General features: G+C 47.4%; 1 protein-coding gene across 10 annotated transcripts in view; it reads left to right on the forward strand.

Moving 5' to 3' along the window:
• The first annotated feature begins 662 nt into the window (after positions 1-662).
• Positions 663-24,097, forward strand: part of LRRC7 (leucine rich repeat containing 7) — a 491,781-nt gene continuing 468,346 nt past the window's right edge. For 8 of the 10 annotated variants that reach the window (XR_012034800.1, XM_072834031.1, XM_072834030.1 and 5 more), the window contains exon 1: positions 663-793. Coding sequence is in view for 8 of the 10 variants with exons in the window: in XM_072834031.1 (XP_072690132.1) it covers positions 792-793 (2 nt within the window). In the remaining 2 variants the exon portion in view is untranslated. The remainder of the gene's footprint in view (positions 794-24,097) is intronic. The other 2 variants (XM_072834037.1, XM_072834029.1) reach the window with 2 other exon arrangements.

Genomic DNA, 24,097 nt, shown 5'->3' on the forward strand with positions numbered 1-24,097 from the left:
GCGCGGGCGGGCGCGGGTCGGGGCCCCGGCGGACTCGCATCGGAGCCCCGAGGCTTCGGGGGAGCCCGCGGGCAGGTCGCGGGGGCCGGCGAGGACGGCGGCGCGGGCCGGGGGCGGAGGACCGGGGCGCCCCCTCGGGTGGCCGCGCTCTCCTTGACGCCTCTCCCGCTCGGCGGCGGCTGCGGCGGGTGTCGTCGGAAGAGGGGGCGGGCGAGGAGCGCGGGGGCGGGGGCAGCGGAGGCTCAGCCCGCGGCCCGCGCCGCCCTCCGCGCCCGCGAGCCCCGCACCTGCGCGCCGGGGCCACCTGCCGCCGCCCGCGCCCCGCAGCGCCCCGCAGCGCCCCGCAGCGCCCCAGCGCCGGGCTCCCCGGGGGCCGCAGGCTGCGCACCGGGGCGCTCCGCCCGCCCAGCCCGGCCCGGCCCGGCTCGGCTCATTGTGCGCCGCGCTCCTGGGGGCGGGGAGGGAGCCGCGCCGCCGCCGCCGCCGTGGTCGCTCGCGCGGCGCGCAGGGCGGGCGGAGGCAGGGCAGCCGAGGCGCTCGAGCCTCCCCGCCCGCCGGCGCTCGGGGCTCCCCTCGGCCGCGTTCCCCGGACCTGCCCGCTGCGCCCGGAGGGCCCCGGCACCATGGCGTGACGCGCCCCCGCGCCTCGGCCGGCCCGCGCCCCCCGCGCAGGCCCCCGCGCCAGGCCCCCGCGCCCGCGGCGCTGCGGACCCCGAGCACCCTCAGCAACCAGCCCGGGCGGCGGCACGACTCGCTCTCGCCAACCTCATGGGCAGTGGCTCCCGCCGGCGATGTGAGTAGCGCGCTCCTGCTTCGTGGCCCGGGGGGGGGGGGGGGGCGGGGGGCTGCGGGGACGCCGAGCGCCCGAGGTGCGGGGCTGGGGCGCCCCGGGGCGCTGTCGGGGAGCTGCCGGCCGGGCGCCCGCGGAGGCGGCGGGGAGCTGCGCGCTTGCGGGGCGCGCGGTGCCTTGGGCGCGGGCGCCGGCCGTGCGGGCGCCTGGGAGCCCCGGTGGCCCGGGCTGCCGGGGACCCTAAAGGGTTACATACTGCGAAAAGGGGAGGCGAGGAGCGAGGGCTGGGCGCGGGGGGCGCGGGGGGCGCGGGGAGCGCGGGTCCGGCCGGGCCGAGCCCCCGCCGTTATCCGGGCGAGGTGCTGCCTCCTCGCAGGTGCCCTAGGGACGGAGCGCCCATTTGGCCGTGCCCCCCCCCCCCACGCACACTTGTGGCAGGTCGCAAATGTCCCTTTATCTCGGCAGGTGTAGTATTACTGTTGGATGCCCGTTGGCTTGGGAAAGGCAATTAAGAGGATCTCGCTGCCTTTGGGACTGGAGGGGAAGGGTGGGGTTGGAGGGGGCTGGAGGGGGCGACGAGGGCGACAGGTTGGAGGGCCGAGGAAGCGGGGGAGCCACGGAGCCCGGGCAGTGGGGGTGCCTGTGTCCCCCCCCAGCCCCCGGAGCCGGGCAGCTCCTGCCCACACACCTCCTTTGTGTTGCAAAGGCGGAGCTGGAGACCCCGCGCGGTGCCCGGACCCACGCTGGGCCCCCTCCGCATCTCGTCCCCCGAGAGCCCCGAGGTTTGCGGGACTCGTTGGGGATCCTCGGCGGCCGGGGGGGGGGGGGCAGCGGGGGCAGGAGGTGCCCTGGGGCTCCTGGAGCGGCTCGCGCTCGTCTGCAGCCTCCGCGCGCGGGGTCCCCCCTGCGGGGAGCGGCCGGGGCCGGGGGCGCACGGGCTGCCGCGAAACATAGCGCGAGTTCGCAGGGGCGACGGCCGCACAGGTGCCTCCTCGGGCTGCTCCTCGGCCCGGGGCGGGGGGCGGGGGGCGGGGGGGGCGGCTCCGCCCGCCGAGTCCCGAGGGCGCAGCGCCCGGCGCACGGACCGGGTCGCTCGCGCAAGTCCCGGGATGCGCGATGGGCCTCGGAGCGCAGCCACCTGCGACTCCCACGCGCCTCTGGAAGTTCCCCTCCCCGAGGAGTTAGAGACGCCGCGGGCGGGGGGCGGGGGGCGGGGCGGCGACCCCCAAGGGCCCGCACCTGCCCTCCGCGGCCACTTTGCCTCCGCGCGGGGAGCACCTGGGAGCCACCTGCGCTGCGAACTGGGTCGGACCCGACCCGGGGACCCGCGGCCGGGAGCGGTTCTACGTGATCCCGTTTTAACCTTGGCGACGCTTCCAAGCCCGGTGGAGGTTTCCGTGGCGTGGGCGGCGGGAGCGCGTTCCGGCGGAGGCAGGACACGTGATCGCCCCGACGGGAGAGGCCGGTCCGGGCGCCCGACTCTCTTTGTTCCGGGCTGAGCCCCGCGCCCGCCCCCCGCAGCTCGGGCCCGCGGCCCAGGGGGGCTGGAGGGGCTGCCCCCCCGCGGGGCCCCGGTGGAAGCCAGGCGGTCCTCCCGGGGACGCGGCGGAAAAGTTCTGCAGCCCCTGCGCACGTGGGCTCCCGGCGCGCTCCGCCACCTGCCGGCCGCGCCCGGCCACCTGCCCCCACCGCCCGGGACGCCCGGGCTCGCTCTGCCAAAGGCTGCAGACGGGGGTCGGGGTCGCGTCCCTGCTTCCGAGCATCCTTCGGCGCATCCTTCAGCGCCCGGGGCGGGCTGGAGACGAGGGGGCGGGGGCTGCTGGGCTGACGCGGGGGCGCGGGGGTAGCCCTAGTTCTCCGCCCACCTGTGTGTCGAGGTACCAGACCTGGAGGCCCCGACCTGGAGTCTCCGACGTGGTGGCCCCCCACCTGGAGGCCCTCACTGGGAGGTTCCCCACCTGGAGGTTGCCACCTGGAGGCTCCCCACCTGGAGGCCCTCACTTGGAGGTCCCCACCTGGAGGTCGCCACCTGGAGGCCCCCCACCTGGAGGCCCTCACTTGGAGGTCCCCACCTGGAGGTCCCCACCTGGAAGCTCCCCACCTGGAGGCCCTTACTGGGAGGTTCCCCACCTGGAGGTCCCCTGGAGGCCCCCACATGGAGGCCCCCACATGGAGGTCCTGACCTGGAGTCCCCGACGTGGTGGCCCCCACCTGGAGGCCCTCACTGGGAGGTTCCCCACCTGGAGGTTGCCACCTGGAGGCCCCCCACCTGGAGGCCCTCACTGGGAGGTTCCCCACCTTGAGGTCCCCTGGAGGCCCCCACATGGAGGTCCTGACCTGGAGTCCCCGACGTGGTGGCCCCCACTTGAAGGCCCTCACTGGGAGGTCCCCACCTGGAGGCTCCCCACCTGGAGGCCCTTACTGGGAGGTTCCCCACCTGGAGGTCCCCTGGAGGCCCCCACATGGAGGCCCCCACATGGAGGTCCTGACCTGGAGTCCCCGACGTGGTGGCCCCCACCTGGAGGCCCTCACTGGGAGGTCCCCACCTGGAGGCCCCCACCTGGTGACCCCCCACATGGAGGCCCCCACCTGGAGGCCCCGATCTGGGGGCCCCCCACCTGGAGGCCGCTGATTTCGTTTTTCCGCCCATGTTGTAGGCGCCGCCCCCGTGGGCTGAAGTCTCGCCCGGGGCGGGCCTGCATCGTGTCTGCGTGGCGCTGGGAAGCGCAGCCCATCCCCGTGACATATTGTGGAGGGAGACTTCTTTATACATTTTTTTATACTTCGCTGTCCAAGAGAGGATGGGTGCTTACCATGGCAACCCTTACATCCTCCATCACGTGTGCCTGCACATATGCGGCTTCAGAATTAGAAACGACTCCTTAAAGAAATAAGCCCGGTCCCGTTACCGTAGCCACGTTTTATTCAGAATTTTAGCACTGCTGCAGGCTTGGCATTAAAATTTTCTTAATTAACATCTTAATCCACTTTCTTCCAGAGGCCTTTAATTTTTCTGCGCCCTCCATAAAATACAGAACATAAACCCAAAGTTTTTGTGTGTCTGTATTTTTCTTTGCTTTGGATTTTTTTTTTTTTAATGTGAAGATACAAGTGAATATCACAGGATTTTTATCACTTAGGAGAGTCATTAAATATCTTACCCACGTGGCGTTAATTCCCAGGGGTATTCCTTAAATCTCTCGCAGTTTATAGTGCATGGTAATATTGATAGAAAAACTTGGTCTCTTTAATCATGACTTAAAATGTCCATTCTTTAGGACACTTGAAAATGTGAGGATGTTATGCTTTCACTTGGTTAATGAATAACTTGATAATTGATGTATGAAAATCACACCTACTTATACTCTACTCTTATCCTGAGATGACTGTGGCCTTAACGTCAGGATGGATCACACATTCCATGATATTATAACTTCCTTCCATATCCAGATTAACACAGCACACAAAGGGTAACCAACTACTAATGAGTTGCCATCTGGATTACTTCTGGATTCTTCTTACATTTTCTTCTTTCGCATAAATTGTTTCATAAGTTTTAGGAAGTTCTTCATTGAAAGAACATATGCCATCACTTGAGTATAACAAGTGTGGCAACCACACCGTCAGTGGAGGACACCGTGTGGAGCGTGTGTTCTGTCCAGTAACAATGACTGCTCGGGGGAGCACTGTCCATCTTCTTTTTGGGGCAGTTTAGTCAGTCATGTCAATTTGCAATCTGACTCCGGGAAGACCATTAATTCAAATCTGTGACATCGGACAGACCTTCAGTTTGTGCCAAGCCAACTGGCCATTAAGTAGTTCATATCTCCAAGGAAATGATTTGGAGATGACCCCAGGATCTTCTGAGAACCCCGAAGTTCTTTTTTTTTTTTTTCTCGTGTTCTAGTGCTTAAATCTGAGGGCCACATCACTATTCAGTGGAAAGTTTTTAATACCTCAGGATTTTTAGAAATGGAATTTTAATATTAAAATGACAATTTGACCATATAGTCTAGCAATTAAATTCTATTCTGAGGAAACACAAAGGCAGGAGATGCATAGAAGATAGATTTGGCAAGTGTGTTAAAATACTGAGATGTGAACTGTCCAGGAAAACTCAAAAGTGGCACTGTACATCAACAGTATTTGGAAGATGATGACCCCAAATCAATCATATTTTTCCTTTATGAAGCTTTTGGCCTTGTTTGGTTAATCAGGTTTGAATCCTTACTAATAATCATGCCTTATAGAAATTACTCTAGAGAATTATCCTGAAGTAGTGAAAGCAGAGTAAGAAAACCTTAGAAAACTAGTTTTATTACTTCCATCATTAAACATGTGATCTTTGGTAATTTAATTAGCCTCTTTTCATGCTGTAAAATGGAGGTAGTGATAATAATAGTAATTTACCATTCTAGTGCATGGCAAATAAGAGAAATTGGTGCATGGAAAGTGATTTGGATACTTTTTAGAAGAGTGGGACATAAACTTTTTGATACAAGTCAATTTTTCTATAGTAACCTGTGGGAGGGGGGTTGTTTATAGGCATGGCATAGTCTATTTTCAAGGTATGCCATTGAAATAGTTATGCATATCTGTTTCCTATCTTGGAATTAAGTGATTATGCTCAGAAATCCGTGAGATCTTTTGTGATCAGAAGCCGTTCCTTGTCATCTTGCTTCCCTTACCACAGTGCGTGAACCACAATCGTAACAGCAGCTACCAATTACTAAACACCTACCATGATTCAGATGCTTTCCTTCAAAACGGTCTCGTAAGACACATTATTCTCATCATTTGAAAGATTAGAAAATTAAGGTTCAATGACAGAATTGACAAGTCTGTGTCACACAGGTAGGAAGTGATAAAACTTTAAATCCACATTGGGCTTCTTTACCTTTTTCTTCACCCCATGCTCTCTCCCTCATAGGCATTAATTAATACCTGTTAAATGACTGAAATCTGTAGATTATTTCATGATGAATAAAGGGAAACTAGTGTTTTGAACCAGCCTTCCGAAGTTATTTACATATTTAGCCATAATGCACTACATTACTTTGGTGACCACGATTTAATGTGGTACAGCAGCCACCGCTGCTTATCTTCCTGGTAATTAATTCATGACAGAAACATTTAATAAGCTATTAGAATCTGTCATATAAATGTCCATGAAGGAGGTTTTCCATAAGTCAAGTTTGGAGTCAAGAGCTGTCCTGTCTGCTTTGAAACTATGATGATATATTTGATATATAAGCCCCTAGAGAGGTATCACATGTGCTATTTAAATTATTAACCATAATAGAAAATTATCATTTGTTATTCAATGACACATGGAAAAAAATATGAAATACATTTAATAACCCAAAGGATCTCCTACATACACTCATTTTCATTACATTGTTCACTGCTTGATAAATTACTTAAAATCTATACAGAATTATCATTTTCCTTTAATACACACGAAGGCAATCGTAGTTACTACGGATGAAGTGTTGAAATTTATTATCGTTGACATGATACGGTTAAATATTTTAACAATGGACTCAATACTTACGTTGTTAGAGGAACTCGTTTACTGACTTTTTAAAGATGTGGTTTCTTCAGTTGTGCCAGGGTATTTTTGCTTTACTTGAAGCTCAGTAAGGTTGAGAGCGTTATTTAACAGCAGAACATAGTGATGCTGTGGCCAAAGTAGTAGCATAACAAATTTATTAAGAACAAGGAATTGTAGAACGTGTGTGTGTGTGTGTGTCCAGATAGAATTGAATTTTGTGCCATCTAAGAGGTAAACACATGAGATGCTACAGGTTCCAATTCAATTATAAAAAAAGAGGTAGCTAACCTGAAAAGAAAACTACTGCGAGTGTAAGTGCTGTCAGTATTCTTGGCCAGTTTTCCTAGGGCAAGAGGACGGTGGTACCGTGAAATATAGGAAATGATGAGAAAAACAGTTGAAAGTGAACTGTTTGGCTTCATGTAACAAGAAGAAAAATCCTAGGTTTTTACACTGCTATCATACTGAAAGAGATACTTTTGTGTAGTGGCAAAATGTTTTATAGATGCCTAGCTGCATCATCAAATTATTTGCTAATAGAAGGAAAGGTGAGAAATGAACTTGCCTGAGATGGTGCCTAAGTGTTACGAATAAGACATTTGTGGCACCTACAAGGTGAGTAATGGACACAAACCTAAAATGTGTCAGCTGAATGTATAATTAAGATGCCATAAATGGTGTAACTAAAATTATTTAAAAGTGCAGATAGTTAGATTTCTTGCATAGTAGTTGCTCGAGCATTCCGCATCTAACGTATTCAGCATTGAGGCCCTTACCATGACTGGGCATCTTGTGCAGGATGCATTTGCACATTCGGCTGCATTTTTTTTTAAAGATTTTATTTATTTATTCATGAGACGCACACAGAGAGAGGCAGAGACACAGGCAGAGGGGGAAGCAGGCTCCCTGCGGGAAGCCCATTGCGGGACTCCATCCCAGGACCCCGGGGTCGCGACCTGAGCCCAAGGCAGCCGCCCAACCCGCTGAGCCACTCGGGAGTCCCTTAGGCTACATATTTTGAGCACTGATATCACCCTGGATATTTACTCTGGTGTTATTCTCAGTCCCTGTAATTCAAGACATGAAAAATTTTTCTTTCCTCAAGTGTGATTAATTTCTTAAGACAATTATAAAAGCTATTGTAATTAAATCAGATACCTATTTAAACTTTGAGTGATTGTTAAATATTAGCAATGTCCTTAGGGTAATACCATATTGAACATTGGGCCTACCACACACATACACATGCAGCTGTGATCGCTCCATTTTGCAATACACACACACACACACACACACACACACAGAGCTATAATCTTCTCATTTCATGATTTCATAACACTTTAGAGATGGCGGGAAGTCTAGAGGGTCTTATTTTACAAAAGAGGAAACTGAGCCCTGCTAAGTTTGTTTTCTTGCTCAAGGGCACAGAGCTGTTAGTGAGAGAAACAGAAACAGAACCAGATCTCTTGGCTCCCAACCTCTGCCAGTTACACCATGCTCTCGGAACTGTTGGAATCCTTTACATTTGAGGAAAGGGAAATAGGGAAAAGGAGCTTAATCCAGTGAACCCAGTTAATGAAACCAGCCAATATGATGACGCCGTCCAAAACACATCCATTTCTCGTATCATTTTTTACCTGAATTTTGGCCTGTTTTTGTGGATAGTCGTCTTAGCTTTCCATTTTGATTTGACTGTTAAGGCAGTAAACACTCTAAATTGAACATCTATTACCTATTTTATTGTTTAAAAGATACCTGTATTTCAGAAATACGGAGTTAATTTCACTCCTATCAAAGCATTCTAAATTTGGATACTCTATCCTTTCCAATGAAAATTAAAATGTTCTCTTAAATTATTGATCTTTTTAGCATAATGCCCACTAAATTGGTGTTGGATGATGGAGAGCTGTTTAACTCATTTCATATAAATGGATTATTTTCTATATTTGCTAATTTCATTAAGGGTCAATCATTGAAGTTTCTTAACAAGAATGATTTAAAGTGAGGGTAGGCCTTTCTACACAATATTGCCTTAGATTTTTATCAGGAAAACATTTTAACCAAGAAAATAAAATGCGATCCAGTTGGAATTTGTGAAACACATTTGTTTCTGTGAATAATTTTTTTGCATCGCGGAATAACATTTTGAAGGGTCTTTTGAAATTACAAGTTCCCTCTTACTGCTAAATAGCTGTTTATATATCTGTTGTGGCTTAATTCTCTCTTCTTTCAGGAGACAAATCTGAAATAACTGTTTCTCACTTAATGCCTTTTCTAATGCTAAAATTCTGAGCCTACTTTATCAAGAAGTTCCGTTACTGGGGAACTTAGGGCAGGATGTCTTTTTTAACTGACTGCCAAAACATATTCGCAACAATTTTTAAAGCACTTTTGAAATTATGATGTACATCTCTTGAAGTATGCATTTGGCTTATAAGCAAATGGCATATAGAAATATTTACAAACAAAAGTATTGATGTAACGAGACATACCTACATAGTTACATCTAAGAATCCTCTTTAAAAGGCAAATCAGAACTTTTCAGTGCAGCAGTGATGTCTTAAAATTGAAGAAAAACCATGATGACTAAATTAGCGCATTACATATCAGCACATTAGCTATGCTTTTCATTTGTAGAATGGTTCTTATTCATGCCAGCTTTCAGTGTACCGTTCTGGGACTCGTGGGTGTGATAGAACGGAACATATTTCTGTATCTGTGAATATAATCCCACACACCATTTTACATGACAAAATCTGAATGTCCTAAAACTTGGTGTTAAAGATAAGATGTCAACCTTCGCCGGTCGAGGATTTGAATCCCCTCCATGGCTAATAGCATTTTATCTTTCCGAAGGTCTAATTTTATTTAGGGACCTGTAATGTAAGGAGATGGTGTTTGTGTTTACTTCCTTGCTTGCTTACTTCTTTCTTGCTTTTTCGGACTCGACATAGCTAAGGTCTGCTTGCTGCAGACAATAAGCAAGCTGCTGAAACTCAAAGACAGTAGATACTAAAGTACGATATGAGCAGAGGAGGGGAAGTGCAAAGGTGATGTATTTTTGTATTTTTGGAACAGGAAGAAACCACTGGAACCCCGGTGCACATACATTTTCTATATATGAATCATAAAGAAAATAAGCTTTATTCATAGTTAATAAATATATGGATTAACAGAACCACATTCTATACGGAGATAGGGTACATGCTCATTTTTGCACGCATGTTGGAAAAAGTGGGAAGACAATGGGTAATCGAGAACCATTTCAGTCTAAAATTTGCTGGCGAGTAAAAAAGTCAGAACAGGGTTTGTATAAACAGGGTTTAATATCTGTTTTTCCTAAATATAGTAATGTACCTGTCAAGCTTTTAGTTCCAGGTGTAGTCTTTGTAGACACCACCCTAATACACTTTGTGAGCTAGGCCAAGCACACTTGCCTTCTGTAGCGCTTGTAAGGTAGATGCCTTCTCTAACATTTACTAATTAACATGAATTCAGCCCTCAAGGCGTGGTGTAACGGGGACTGCTAGCAGAGGAACCTATCCCTGTCTGCCATCAGTCTTGAGGTTGCACTTGTCACTCTTTGACCCTCCACGTGACCAGGACAGCCCCAAACCGCAGGGGCGCCTGTCTTTTTTGCATGTTTAAAATCATCCGTAATTTTAAGACTGTGTTCTTAATCTTCTTCCCTTTTTTCCTGATAGAATTTCTTCTTTATGATCATGTGTGAGAAATGGATAGGCATGCAGAACAGAGAGAGTCTAACTTGGACTCGGGGAATATGGATGAATATTTTGCCTCAAGTGTCACTTAATATCTTTAATAATATTGCTCAATAATGGACAAAATAGTGTATATTGGGTATAGAAGATCGAATATCTTATTGGGAGTCAAGAATTATAGGCTGATGTTCACATTATAAAAACTAGTATGATAGCTTCGGGTATTTGCACTGAAAAGAAAGATAATAAAAAGCTCTAAAACGCTACTTGAAAGACTACTGGAAGCATCTTGCAGTCTCTTCTGGATCTGAGTCAGGAGAGAAATTTACCCTGAGGCCAGGCAACAATCACTGTAAAGTTGGTAAGTTCTTTTCAGAGTGCTTGTTTGAACAGAAAATACATAGAATGTTAATACAGTTCAATAAAACTTTAGAGTTCCTTGATTTACCTTTAAAAAAAAAAGAAAGATTTATTTATTCATTCACGAGAGACACACAGAGAGAGGCACAGACACAGGCAGAGGGAGAAGCAGGCTCCCTACGGGGAGCCCGACGCAGGACTCGATCCCCGGACCCCAGGATCAGGCCCTGGGCTGAAGGCAGGCGCTAAACCACTGAACCACTGGGCTGCCCTTGATTAACCTTTTTATAAGTAATCCTCCTTTTTTTTTTTTAAGATTTTTTATTTATTTATTCATGAGAGACACAGAGAAAGAGAGAGGCAGAGACCCAGGCAGAGGGAGAAGCAGGCTCTGTGCAGGAGGCCTGTTGCGGGACTCGATCCCAGGTCTCCAGGATCAAGTCCTGGGCCAAAGGTGGTGCTAAACCACTGAGCCACCGGGGCTGCCCTAACCTTCTTTTAAAAAATTGTGAGATGTGTGATTACCCAAAGATCACTGTAAGTCGGTCTTTTCGGGATAATTCCGTGTGTGAATGTGTGTCATTCCTAGCGTTGTTACGTAATTGTTTGCTTGAATGACTGTCTCCAAAAACAGCACGTATACAGTGGCTTACCCGGTTTTTTTTTATCCCTAGCACAGTAGCTCACGGCATAGCGCAGAAAAAAATGCCTGTTGTGTGAATGAATGGTCTCACTCATGCTTCCGAATGCTTCCACGGGACTCTTGCAGCCGTTAGCCTTCCCCTGGACTTCTGCTCCTTCCTCCCCCAGGAGCATCCTAGGATTATACTTCCCAGATCGTCCTCCACGTGAGGCACGGGAGATGGCTTATTTGGCCAATGCAAGAGGAGCAACACGTGAGGACGAGCGTCTCTTTTAAATAGAAGTGTTTGTGGCCTGGTCCGCTCTTTGCATTTTGCCGATGTAGCAATTGTAGAGGCCTGTGCCGTGTCGGACCCTCCATCAGCTTGGTCTCTGAACAACTAAATAAAGCTAAATTAGGCTATCCCTGCACACATGTATTCACTACATAGCGTGAGCAAAAAATAAGGTATTATGTTAAGATTTGGGGACTGGGGGTACTGTTTGTTATTGAAGGTAACCTAGCCTTTACTCATTTACTGAGTGACATTCTAGTAGAAGTGGAAGCTTGATGTGCAGTGTCTGGCATCACAGTTAAAGGGACATTATTGGAACATGCCTCTATTTAGATTTTATTATTTATTTATTTATTTATTTATTTATTTATTTATTTATTTATTTTTAAAAATTCTGTTTCTTCATGAAAGACACAGAGAGAGAGGCAGAGTTACAGGCAGAGGGAGAAGCAGGCTCTATGATGGGAGCCTGACACGGGACTCGATCCCGGGTCCCCAGGATCGCATCCTGGGCCGAAGGCGGGTGCTAAACCGCTGAGCCACCTGGGCTTCCCTCTGTTTAGATTTTAATACAAAAATGCGTTCTATTTAATGATTGATTAACATTATAGCAAAATTAAAGGTATTTCTAAGAGAGATAGACCTCCGTCTACTTGGGAAAATTTTAAGGTTTCAAACACTTTGACTCTCTCAGTTTGTGATTTAATGTACACTCATATTTTGATACACCGGAAGTCTGCTGTTTTTGCACAATGCACTAACTCCTCCTCTGATTTGTAAACAACACATGAAATATTTTCATATTTGATCTATCTTTTCCCATTCCGTCGATGATAGGGGCAATATTTATAATAAGAAGCCTACCGTATTTACTGGAATCTGCAAAATATTCCAAGTTAATGCATTTTAATCAAGTTTATGTCTTCATTCATCCATTCCTTCTAAATATTTATTATGCTGTTCCTCTGTGCCAGAGCCTGTTCTAGTCAAGGCTGACTATACATGTGACCCCCGTTTCCATGGCACAAATAGGGTAGGCAGATGTTAAATAAATAATCATCCTAGGGATATAATGGTTTCAGGCTCCCATAAGAGCTAAGAAGGGTAAGACCAAGGTACTGAGGATGAATATAATAAGGGTCTGAGCAGGAGAAGCAGCATCTCTGAGGAGCTGATACTTAAATAAGACCTCTAGGATGACAGAAGTTAGCCAGGAAAGGGAGGAATCAGGAGAATTCTAGGCCTGTGCAAATGGCATCTGCAAAGACTGAGTCCGGAGATGGCGTTTGGAGGTCACAGTGATTGGAAGGAAGCTGGCGTGGCTGGAGAGTAGGGGTCAGGAGAAGATGGTATAATAGGAGCCCGATCATCTCGGGATTTCTTGACCAGGTTAAACATGGAAGATCTTTATTCTACATCCTATGTGAAGTCATCAAGCATTGTTAAATGGAAGGGTGGTACGGACGGATCGATATTTTTAAATGATCCTTCGGGGCGGCCGTGTTTACAGTGCATCGGAAGGCCCGAGTGGGGTAGGGCTTTATAAATTAGGAGATGTTTACAGTAGGTTGGGCCAGACACTAACGTGGGCCCAGTAGGTTGGGCCAGGATTGTGGTAGTGGAAATGGGAAAAGGTGGGCAAAGCTGAGACGACCTTGCTTCGTTCAACCCACTGGATTCATTGCTGAGTTGATATCGGGAGCGGCTAGTGAGTAAAAGTGTAGTATCAAGCATTATTGCAAGATTTCTGACAGGAACAACTGGATACATGCAGGTACAATTTCCCGTCTGGGGAAACCTGGAGAGGGAGCTCATCTGTTCAAGTGCAACTAGAAGATTGGCACTAAGACGAAGGAAGCTGAATAACTGGCTGACACACTAAGGAAACCTGAATCAGAGCATCAATTTGTAAAAACTGAAAATCCCTAATTAAAATGACTGGAAATGTAGTGAATACGTGTGCGGGGAAAACCACGAAAGCTTCTTTTTAAGAAAACAAGTATTTTCAAATAAACGATTATTGATTATGCGTCAGAGTGACTCGCCTTAATAGTCCCTATCAGAGTTTTCTTCTGATTATTCTTAGACATGAAAAGAAACGCACATGTGGATCCTTTCCTTCTGAATACTGATTTCTTCTGTCTTTCTCCATTATGCTGTAAGGTCTGAAAAGAACAATCTGCTTCTGGTCCTCCTATATTTGGGTTCTTGAGATGAGCAGGAGGGAGTCACCCATTGGTAGCATTTGTTCTAACAACGCATCCCAGGTACTTGGTAGCACCTTGCAGCTCCACAGCTTCCCACATCTCCGTGCTGCGGGCTCCTCTGGGCAAGGCCACGCACATCCGCGCGTGTGTTCCTCTCCTGGAGCCCTTCACCTTTGTGATTCCCCGGCACCCAGTTCTGTGGGTTAAGACCCATGGTAACCTGCTTCCCAGAGTGCGTACGTGAGTAGAGTCAAGATCATCCACTCATGTACATGTTGAGGACACATTCTTGAGCAAGAGTTCACCTACGAGTCACCAGCAGCTCGTAGCTTAACCGGGTAACATCGTGATCTCGCTCCTCCTTCCACTTAGCAGTGGTCACTAACAATCCCGAGACACCTCGGCGCGACAGCCACGGAGACTTGCCCTTCCTTGCAGATGTGGGGGGTAGCCACGGCTCTGCTTGGGTGTGCTCACCCCGTCTTCCAAACTCCAGCATCCAGGCGGAAGGGGGAGCCCTGGTCTGGGACGCCTTGTTTCCCCGGAAGAGGCAGGATCGAGGGGCCATACCGACCCGTTCAAGTTCAGTGAAAGCTTCTACTCACACTTCGCATATTTCATGTCCGTTCACATCCCATTGGCCCCACAAGTCACATAACCGAGAACGTCATGGCAAGACAATCGATGGGCAAATGCCTGCGCTGGTATTAAGGCCCAGTGATGCCATGAGGAACTCCAGCTCTTTTCAGATCATTGTCTACCTTTTGGGTCATGTTCTTAGCACTTATGTGGAGTTTTCCTACCTTACCGCGATGGCCTTCGAGTGGCCAAGGATAATAGCAGCAATGACTATCAACTGCAAGTTGTCTAGTGTCTCTCTTCTTTTTCTTTGCTTTTTTTTTTTTTTTTTTTTTTTTTTTTTTAATCCTGGCCAACTTGAAGATCTATAGATCTATCCAATACAGTAGTACTTGAGAATATATTCTGGGTTTTTTTTTTTCTTTGAGTTGAAATCTATTTTATAAATTTCTCAAATGAATTACTTGTCCTATGCCCTCCTTTTTCCCTAGCACAGCTATTTTCCTAGCATGGGGCCCTTGGGAAAAAAAAAATAATAACCTTCATTTTGAAATTTAGATTAATAGTAATTCAGTTTTAGCTTGGGGAAACAGACTTTTCTTTAAAGTACCGAAGCTTAGTTATGAAATAAAATTTTATTTTTTAATGAAAACCTGGAGAATCTGTGGAGTGATTGAGATTTTAAGAATGGATATACTGTGGAGTTTTCAAGATAATTATCAATTGATAAAGCTGTAATCTGAAATTCCCTTTAATATTCAAATCTTATATATTTCAGTTTTGCTCATGTCTACTTCAGCTAGCACTTGGAATTGTAACCATCATTTCATGAACTATCTTTTTGCAAAGAAAATTTTAGTTTTCGTTTTGTTGTATTAACAGGTGGAATCACTAAAATCGCGAGTATTTCTAATTAAAAATAAATTCTTCAAAAGTAAATAGATCAAACCATTCATGTTTAACCTCCTTTGGTGTTCTTTTGAAGCCACTTGGACTCCTCCTTTGGATGGTAACACAATCTCCGCTAGATGAATGGTTTTCAAGTATTTTTTGTAATTGTGGAACTCTTAGCAAATGACATAGCACAAACAACCCCAATGCATAAAAGACAAGTAAGACTGCTGTGCTTGAAAATTACTACATTTTATACTCAAGGACTATCATGCCGAAGTATAATTATTTTATAATTTCTCACTTCCTTTTTTAACAGAAAAAAAAAATATTTTACCCCCAAATGAGGAAATTGTAAGAAAATGGAAGCATTATTAAATGTCAGCTATAGATCACCAACAAATTTAGAGTCAAGCAGTCATTTGAATTGTCCAATGAGTATAAACAGGATTGCATTGCATTAGCCCTTCATTTTTTTTTTCCTTCGACTGTCAGAGGGTGATATTATCCACACAAAAACTCTCAAGAGGGTTTCACTTTATCACACCAATTATCGGTGTGCATTCGAGGCTTCTTCAAGACAGAGAGGTATTTGAGGCTGCCAGTTATGCCTCTTAGTGAGTATCTTCCATGACCAGCTAAATAAGCAAAGCAGTAGGGAAAACACAACTCCAGGATAATCTGAGGCAGATAAAAAGACTCATTTTGCTGAATACGGCTCATTAGGATGGTTTTGGTTTTTGTGCTTGTCAGGCCTTGGGATTACTTCTCTCATCCTAAATATCCTGTTGAGGCAGGTTTCAGTTTTTGTGAAACTGGGCTCCAGGCTGATCAGCAAAAAAAGAGCTGCAGAGGCAAAGGTGCACAGAATGATTATTTCCTCCAATTCCCTTTTTTTTTTTTTTTCCTATTATCACATATGACAAAAGTCTTTGAGGTCTTTTGGAGGGTTTTTACATTTTAGAAGACGTGGAACTCTTATTACTTTTGTTGGCTGGCTTATAATAGTCTCTTACCTCCTGCCACCCTCAACTTGCGATTTTTATTTTACCAATTACCTAAATTTTATTTTGCGGGCGTCTGTGGTTCAGTGACATGCATAGTTGATTGCGGGCAGAGCACATACTCAGGTCTAAATTTTCTTCTGTTACGTTCTTGCCAGGCCGCCGTGGGAAAACTATTTTTAACTCTTTCAGTCATAATTTACTAATCCTGGAAATGAAAATAATAATGCCTGTGCAGTTGCAGTTGTAGTGATGAAATAACTTATGTAAAAAAAGTAGCACACTGCTGTTGTAGTGATATTTCGGACACACAAATCACAGTACCTTATCTCCTCCCCATTGAAAATGATTTATTAAAAAAAAAAGAAAATGATTTATTGATTCGCCATTTTTTGGGGGGATAAAAATGAAAAACAGTACTTTTGTTTTTTGCTGGAAAGCTGCAGAGTTATAGGAAAATTTTATTACATGAGGAAAATGTTGTAGAATATTTTGATCTTTCCCCCCCCCCCCCCAGGGGTACATTTACCACTTGCAGAGATTAGATGAAATAGAAAGCGTTTGAAAAGATGATCGTCTAATCTTGTGCGTGATATATATATTTATAGAAGAGGTCACTATTCTAAATATAATTCCCATGACCTATGGAAGGATCTATGATACCGATTCTCATTTGCACCATAAAGACAAAAAGAGAAGCTTTGAAGGAGGCTGCAGACATCAGGAAAAACTTGTGGGCCATCCGGTAATAAACATTTCTTAGAAATACAGTAGGTGACAAAGCCCTTGCAGCCGCTGAAGGGGGCCGCTGACCTTGTCAGAATGACACAGCCGCCCAGCAGGGAATTCGAAAAGAACTATTACCAGGAGATGTATCCCTCTGCAACTTTTTTTTTTCCTCTGCAACTTGTAATTAGCAAACTGTTGCATCTTCTGTATTTTACGAGATAGCGCCTTTGGTTCCTTTATACCGTAAATAAGGTTCCTATCAACCAGATAAGAACCTTCACTCACAAAAATGATTCTTAAAATGGAAAGGACCGTGGAGTCTTGCAGGAACCCGCAGAGAACCTGCAGAGGAGCCGATGGGCCCGAGTGCGCTCGGGAAAGTGGCCCGACCCGGAGCTGGCGCCCTGAGCCCGCTCCCCGTCTCCCAGGCCGGGGGATCCGCCGGATTCCAAGACGAGTGTAAGTTGCCGTCGATTCAAAACGTTGACCCTCCAAAAAAAATTTAAAAATAAAAATAAAAAAGTAAAACGTTGAGCCGCTCCGAGGTCGTGCCCACCGGCCTCCTCCTGGCAAGAGCTGAGCGCGCTGCTGCGGTCGCCCTCTCGGCCCGCAGCCCCCCGGCCGGGACCCGGCCTGTGACAGCCGCCCGGCAGCCTTACTTGGCCTTCCACGAAGGTCCCCACGGCCCAGGAAGCCGCTTGCCTCCTCACGCCGAGGCTCCTCGGCCTTCCAGGGCAGCGGACAAGGTTGTCACACGCATCCTGTGCTCCTTCTTCCTCCCGATCCTGCCCCGGCGCCCAGCGGGGCCCGGACACCCTGTGGCCTTCCCCCGGGGACACCTGCCCGGCGCCGAGCGCGTGGCTTTCCTGCCATCCTGGCAGCGAGCCGTGGGCCCTGGGGTGCAGAGCTTTCAGCAGGCCCCTGTGAACAGGTGTGGGGCACAGGTGCGGGGACGCTGCGAGGAGCTTCGTCATCCGGGGGGTCCGCAGGTGCAGGGATGACAGGTCGGGGCAGGACGTGCAGAGCCGGGCCCTGCTGCCGAGGCTTGACAGGTGCTTTCCTGGGCCCGTCCTTTCCCTGAAAGCCCCGGGGACTTGCTCCGGGTCGCCGTGACGTGCACCGTCCGCTGACTGGAGGCCGTGAGAGGGGAGCCCGAGGACCGGGGTCCGGAGGCAGCCCCCCGCGGTGTGCGCGGCCCCCCCAGCCGGCAGGTGCACACCCCGGGCTCCGGGGGCCGCGCCCGGGTTAGGCCGCGCAGGTGGTCCCGTCCGGAGGGTGCGCTCGGGGGCTAGATGCCCAGCGCGTGTCCTTGACCCCAAGACTTTCAATCAGTCTTGACGAACGTTAGGTCTATTTTTATTGTGATCGAAAAAACAAGTCTTTTCAGTTTACTAGATGCCGATGGACGTATTTGTTTAAACCAGACGATTAGTATAAAACTGACATTTTTACCTGACGTTGCTCGTGGCCCTTCAACCGTTGCCCAGGGCTTTCACGCACCTTCCAGAAACACTCGTTCTTTGTTTCTTTAAAATACAGTCCTTCGTCCATTACTGAGCAATAGAATCTAAGATCCTGGAAAAAAAAAAAGCCCATTCGTTACGAAACCTTGGATTCACTGTTTCCTGAATTCTGGGGAACAAAACGGAAAGCGAGTGACTCTGGCAACTCCCGCCGTGTTCCTGCCCTCTTCACGGTCGTACCCAAGTCATGGCATTTCCAGGGGACATTATTTTCTTGCCTTTAGTCTATTTACCTGAAGAAGTCTCGTGTCCCTGCTGCTTTACCTAGCCGTCTGGAGTCCGGAGGGTTCTGGGTCTGTGCGTGTTCACCTCCGACACCGTGGGGTGCTCCACAGGTGGGTCGAAACCTCGTCTTTCTGAAATCGCGCCCCTCCGGCCGTTGCTAGCGCTGCTCCCCGGCGCCCACCGCTGACCTCCCAGGCTTCTTCCCTCCCTTAGCGGCATGTGCTTCATCTTCTTCTTTATTTTTTTAATATTTTATTTATTTATTCATGAGAGAGACAGAGAGAGAGAGAGAGAGAGAGAGGCAGGCTCCACACAGGGAGCCCGACGCGGGACTCGATCCCAGGACCCCAGGATCACGCCCTGGGCTGAAGGCAGGTGCTAAACCGCTGAGCCCCCCGGGTGTCCCAAGTGCTTCATCTTCTTGTTTCCTGATATCCAATCCCAGGTGATTTCCAAGGCCCTTTCGGCTCATTGGTTCCACCTCGACCTCGGGAGGTACCCAGGCCTGCCCAGGACACCTGTGCCTGGAAAGCGTCGCCGCCCCCCGAGCTCCAGGTCCCCGACTAGATGGCACGTCCACGACGCCTCGAGGGTTCTGGCCATTGGGAGCCACTAGAAGCTCCAGGCCACGGTGGCTGCCAGAGATACTGCTTCTATTTATTTATTTATTTATTTATTTTACATTCTTGTCCCAAATCCCAAATGCCGCTTTCTCCACGAAGGCTTCCTATAACCTTTCTCCTTCTAGTATTCCAGGGTAAAAATCAGTGGCTTTTCCTCTGCGTTGTGAAAGTCATTTGCATATACCTGCCATCAAAAGGCTGATTCTGTTGGATGTTGATTGTCCATGTGTCTTTCCCAGTAGGAAGGGCACTGCGGCATCAGAACTAGCATCTCACTCTTGTGCAGCCAGCGCTTAGCACACAGTACCTGTGCCATGAATATTTGAGGGATAAATCAATGCATAGTAAAAAATAAATAAATAAATGAACTTTACGAGACATTGACACCTAGCCTGGATACTCACATTACTAATTACCTGGGGCATGATGTGATGGGGTCTGCATTCTAAATTGTCTTTTTCTTGTGGGTATCAGATGCAGAGGAAAGACTATACTAAACATTGGGTTTTCTACATTGAGCTCAACATTAAGTAAAATGAAACCAATCTACATTGAGTTTATCAACATTAACTAAAATGAAACCAATCTAGAAGAGTGGGGAAAGTATGGATCTGGGGGGATCCCTGGGTGGCTCAGCAGTTTAGCACCTGCCTTTGGCCCAGGGCGTGAACCTGGAGTCCCGGGATCGAGTCCTGCTTCGGGCTCCCTGCGTGGAGCCTGCTTCTCCCTCTGCTTCTCTCTCTCTCTGTGTCTCTCATAAATAAATAAATAAAATCTTAAAAAAAAATGGATTTGGGTTCTAGGTCTAACAAGTGGTAGCCAGGAGGTTTGAAACAGGCTGCAGAAGTTTTCCAAGGGTTGGTGTTTTCTTTTCTTTTTTCTTTTTTTTTTCTTTTTTTTTCTTTTTTTTCTTTTTTTTTCTTTTCTTTTTAATTAATTTTTTCTTTATTTTTATTTTCTTTATTTATTTTTTTGGGGGGGTCAGTGTTTTCCATCTGTGCAAAGAAAACAAAAGTATTCCTATCTACCTCACCATTTGGCCATGAGCGTCCAATGAGACAAATACATGAACATGTTTTGTAAAGTCTTAAAGCCTGGATGGTTTTAACTTAGTATCTTGGGAGGATTGAATTTACAGTCACGGTCACAAGGCCTGACGCGCCAAAACGAGACTCTTAGAATCTACTGACGCCTTAGGTCGGAGCATCTCACGGGGCCCCCTTCTGTATCTGTTAAGCTCCTCTCTCCTTGACAGACCTTGCGAGTCCCTCTTTGTCCACAGTAGCATCCTCCTCTTTCCCTCTCCCGCAAGCCGCTGCTGGTGTGCATGCAGGTGTGTGTAGGTGTGTCGCACGTGCTGGCCGAGGACACTTCATCCCTCCCCTTGCCCTGGCCGCGCTGAGCGGAGGCATCCACCCCTGGGTCAGCTGCCGTCCCTGCTGCTGCCCTCGACATCCCTGTACGTCCCTCCGGGCCAGTCATCGTCGCCCAGGTGCGCGGCCCACGGCCTCCTCATCTCGTGCCTTCAGCACCGCGTGCTCACCTGAGACCCCGCTGAGCCTCCGCAGAGGACCACGGGGCACGGAGAAGTCGGGAGAGAGGCCTTGGCCCCTGGACACGTCCCCTTAGTTTTTGGATCAGATGCCAGTTGTAGATCTGGGGTGTTTTAAGAAGCTTTGAGACTCTTACAGTTACGTGTTGGGAAAGAGAAGCACAAGCCCTGAAGAGATCCCATCAAAGCTATTTGGATATTCCTGTCCTACCCACCTGAGGTCGTGACCCTAGTGGTGGGCTGGCCTTCGGCCACCCGTGATCCCCAAACTCTAGTTTGGCTCAGTTTGAATCACTCTCTCTCGTCATGTTGAAGCACCTGTTTCCTGGGGGTCGGAGGTCAGCGGTGCGGTGACCACACGCTCGTCTGCATTCTGTGGCGACAGTTGTGATCCCCCCATTGCTCCTAGCTTATCCTTCACACTTCATGTCCAGCGTTTGACGTTCTAAGAAAACCTTTTAGCTCAACAAGCATTTGGCTTTCTGACGATTGTGCCAGATTAGGGCTTTAAACGCTCAGTTTTGAAGTTTAAGGCTGAGCAGTAACTTCTTTGTTTGCAGCCGTATTCATCCTGTCCCCCTACCACGGGGGCTGGTGGCTCCACCGTTGGAGGGGACACAGGAGGTAGAGAAAGAAAATGTAGGAAGGAGTATTATCCATAAAACATCTCTAGGTGGTATACGGCCATAATTATTAATTGGCCATTAATCTGCGAAATCTAGAGTCTCTAAATTTTAAATAAACCATCAATTATATCCTAAATTTTTAAATTATCCTAAAATCCCCCCCAAAAATAGGGTAATGAGTTTGTGTGTTGTTTGTTGCGTATTCGCAACTAGAGGAGACGTTGCACACAAGAGCTGGATGTAATTTCTTTACCTACGAGCTGGGGCTAGTAGTACGTCCCTCATCAAGTTACATGTGGGCGTTACATGTGGTGATAGACGCTGAGCCCCCAGTTGATGCCCAGCACGCGGCGGGTGGTCAATAAATTCAGTTCTCTGGCCTTTCCTCCGCCTTGCTTTCTCCGGAGCTCTTAACAGAGCCGGCCGGGGGCAGAATTCACCAAGTCTGACAATATTAACAACGATGCCGCAGCTGACAGGTGCCGCTGTAGCAGCCGGCCACGGTGGACTTTTGCAACTTTTAGAGGAGCTTAAAAAAAAAAAAATACATGATACTCTGCACAAAAGAAGCCTACTTTGCTCCCAAAGTTGCCGGCAACAATGGGGATTGGAAAGCTTTCTCTAAAAGTCCTCATCATGACAGGTGATAAACTAACATGAAACTGCCTGGGGTGTCATGTAAAGACACGTCTTTGGCGCAGTTGGGCCGAGTAGACATCGTGTTCCGGGTTTCTGACTTGACGGTGCGTCCAGTTAAGCCCCATAATGCTGACCGTGAGCTCTTAGCGTGTGCAGTTTAGGCAGCTTGTTAGTCCAGGCTTAATTAAGATCAAAGATGAGCTACAGATACCAAAACAAACAAACAAAAAACAAAACAAGACAAAACCCCAAAAAACAAAATAAGAAAAAAACAAAAACATGAAGGATAGGATCTTTATAGAAATTTAATCTCTCTGAATTCTGTTATTCTCACAGTGATGCAGAGATTGACGGAAAATAAATATGAAAAGAGTTAAAAACAGAAGATGCAATAGGATATCCTAGATAATCACGTATCACTGTTCTTATGTTAAGAAGTGGTGGTTAGAAACTAGGTACTTTGCATCAGTGTAGAAAATCTTGGCCGTGCGTATCCAAGTTTTTTTTTTTTTTTTTGTATTGAAGTTTTAATTTTCATTAAGTGCGCGGTTGATCACGATTAATGGAAATGGAAAATAAACTCTAAAAAATCCTATGGAAACAGCAGGGTATATGCTCTTTGGTCTTTGATTGTGGATAGAAGACCGGAAGGAAGCACTGAGCTCAGCAGTTACAGGACTTCCCTTACCTCACTCCTTGTAATTTTCCAAAGATTTCCTCAAAATAGGCAGAACCCAAAACGGTGGTAATCAATGACCAGAAAAGAAAAAAAACCAGATAGGGGTGTTCAGTGAACGCGTAAGACCACTTTACGTGGGTTTCAGCTGTTTGTTCACACCAGTATCTGATGCTGGGAACACGTCCCATCGCCGCCGCAGAGCGAGGACGGGGGCAGGAGCTCTTTGGCAGAACAGAGGTTTCCTCGTAGGTGTCAAGAGGAAAAATCTCTCCGCCCGGCAAACATAAATCATACGTGCAGGGAGGTAAAGCCGTATGATCCTCGAATAATCTCCCTATAGAAAAGCGTGATAAAAACAATAGCTTCCGTGATGGATTTACTCTACGGACATTTATAAATCTGATCTTCAGCATTTTGACAACTCCCTCTGATTTCAGAGTTTTTCATAACCCGGTATCACAAAGATAAATATTCTTTATTGTTCTATATCATCTGAAAATTCGCCAGGGATCTAATCTGTGATTCAGGATTGATGATCAAGGGGGCACTTAACTATCCCTTTCTTCATCCAATTAGAACAAACGAAAATTAGATCAAGCAAGGAATGGACGTGTTTATTTTTGTCACTGAGGCATTAGCAAATTTATCCCAATTATTCCTACAACGTCTCTTTAAGGTTAATCTATCATCTTACCTCAGGAATACGCAGACTTTCCTCATATCTTTCTGTTGCCAGTCCTCTATTTCCTCTTTTCCTCTTTTCTCTTTCTTGCCCCGTAAGCACTTATTTAAAAATACATTACTCTGACCGTGTTCCCTGTGTACAGGCACTATATCAAGTGCTGGGGATGGACTTAATTTCTTCTCTGAAACACCTTTTGATCCAGAGGAATAAAGGCAGTTATGTTACTTTGTGCCATGTGGGTCCCGGGATCGAGTCCCGCGTCAGGCTCCCCGCAGGGATCCTGCTTCTCCCTCTGCCCGTGTCTCTACCTCTTTCTCTGCGTCTCTCATGAATAAATAAATAAAACCTTAAAAAATAGTAAAATGGAGCAGATGTTCCAATCTAATGAGAGTTTTAAATGAAATTAAATCATTATATAAAATCTGCTGATTCAAAAGAACATAGGAACATCACTTGAAAGGGATCAAGAATAAAAAAAAATGTAGAGGGATTATATTTTATTCCTTAGCAAAAGAATAAAAAGGAAAAAGAAGAACAAGTAACTTTTTTTCTTTTTTTTTTTTAACTTTTTTTTTCTGAAAAAAAAAGCTGACTTTTGGCAACACTTGATCGTTTTCATGACTTTTGAGTGTTAAGTTGTTCCATTGTAGGGACTGACTGCCCGCCCAACACCACTGTGAATTTTCTATTTATGGGGCAAAAATCGCCCGATTTGAGTTCAGGACTGAACTGATGGCAGCGAGCATTTAGGGCGCCCTGAAGAAATTTAAGAACTTACATTGGGAAGAGAAA

Source organism: Canis lupus, chromosome 8, assembly GCF_048164855.1.
Source record: "Canis lupus baileyi chromosome 8, mCanLup2.hap1, whole genome shotgun sequence".
NCBI lineage: Eukaryota > Metazoa > Chordata > Mammalia > Carnivora > Canidae > Canis > Canis lupus.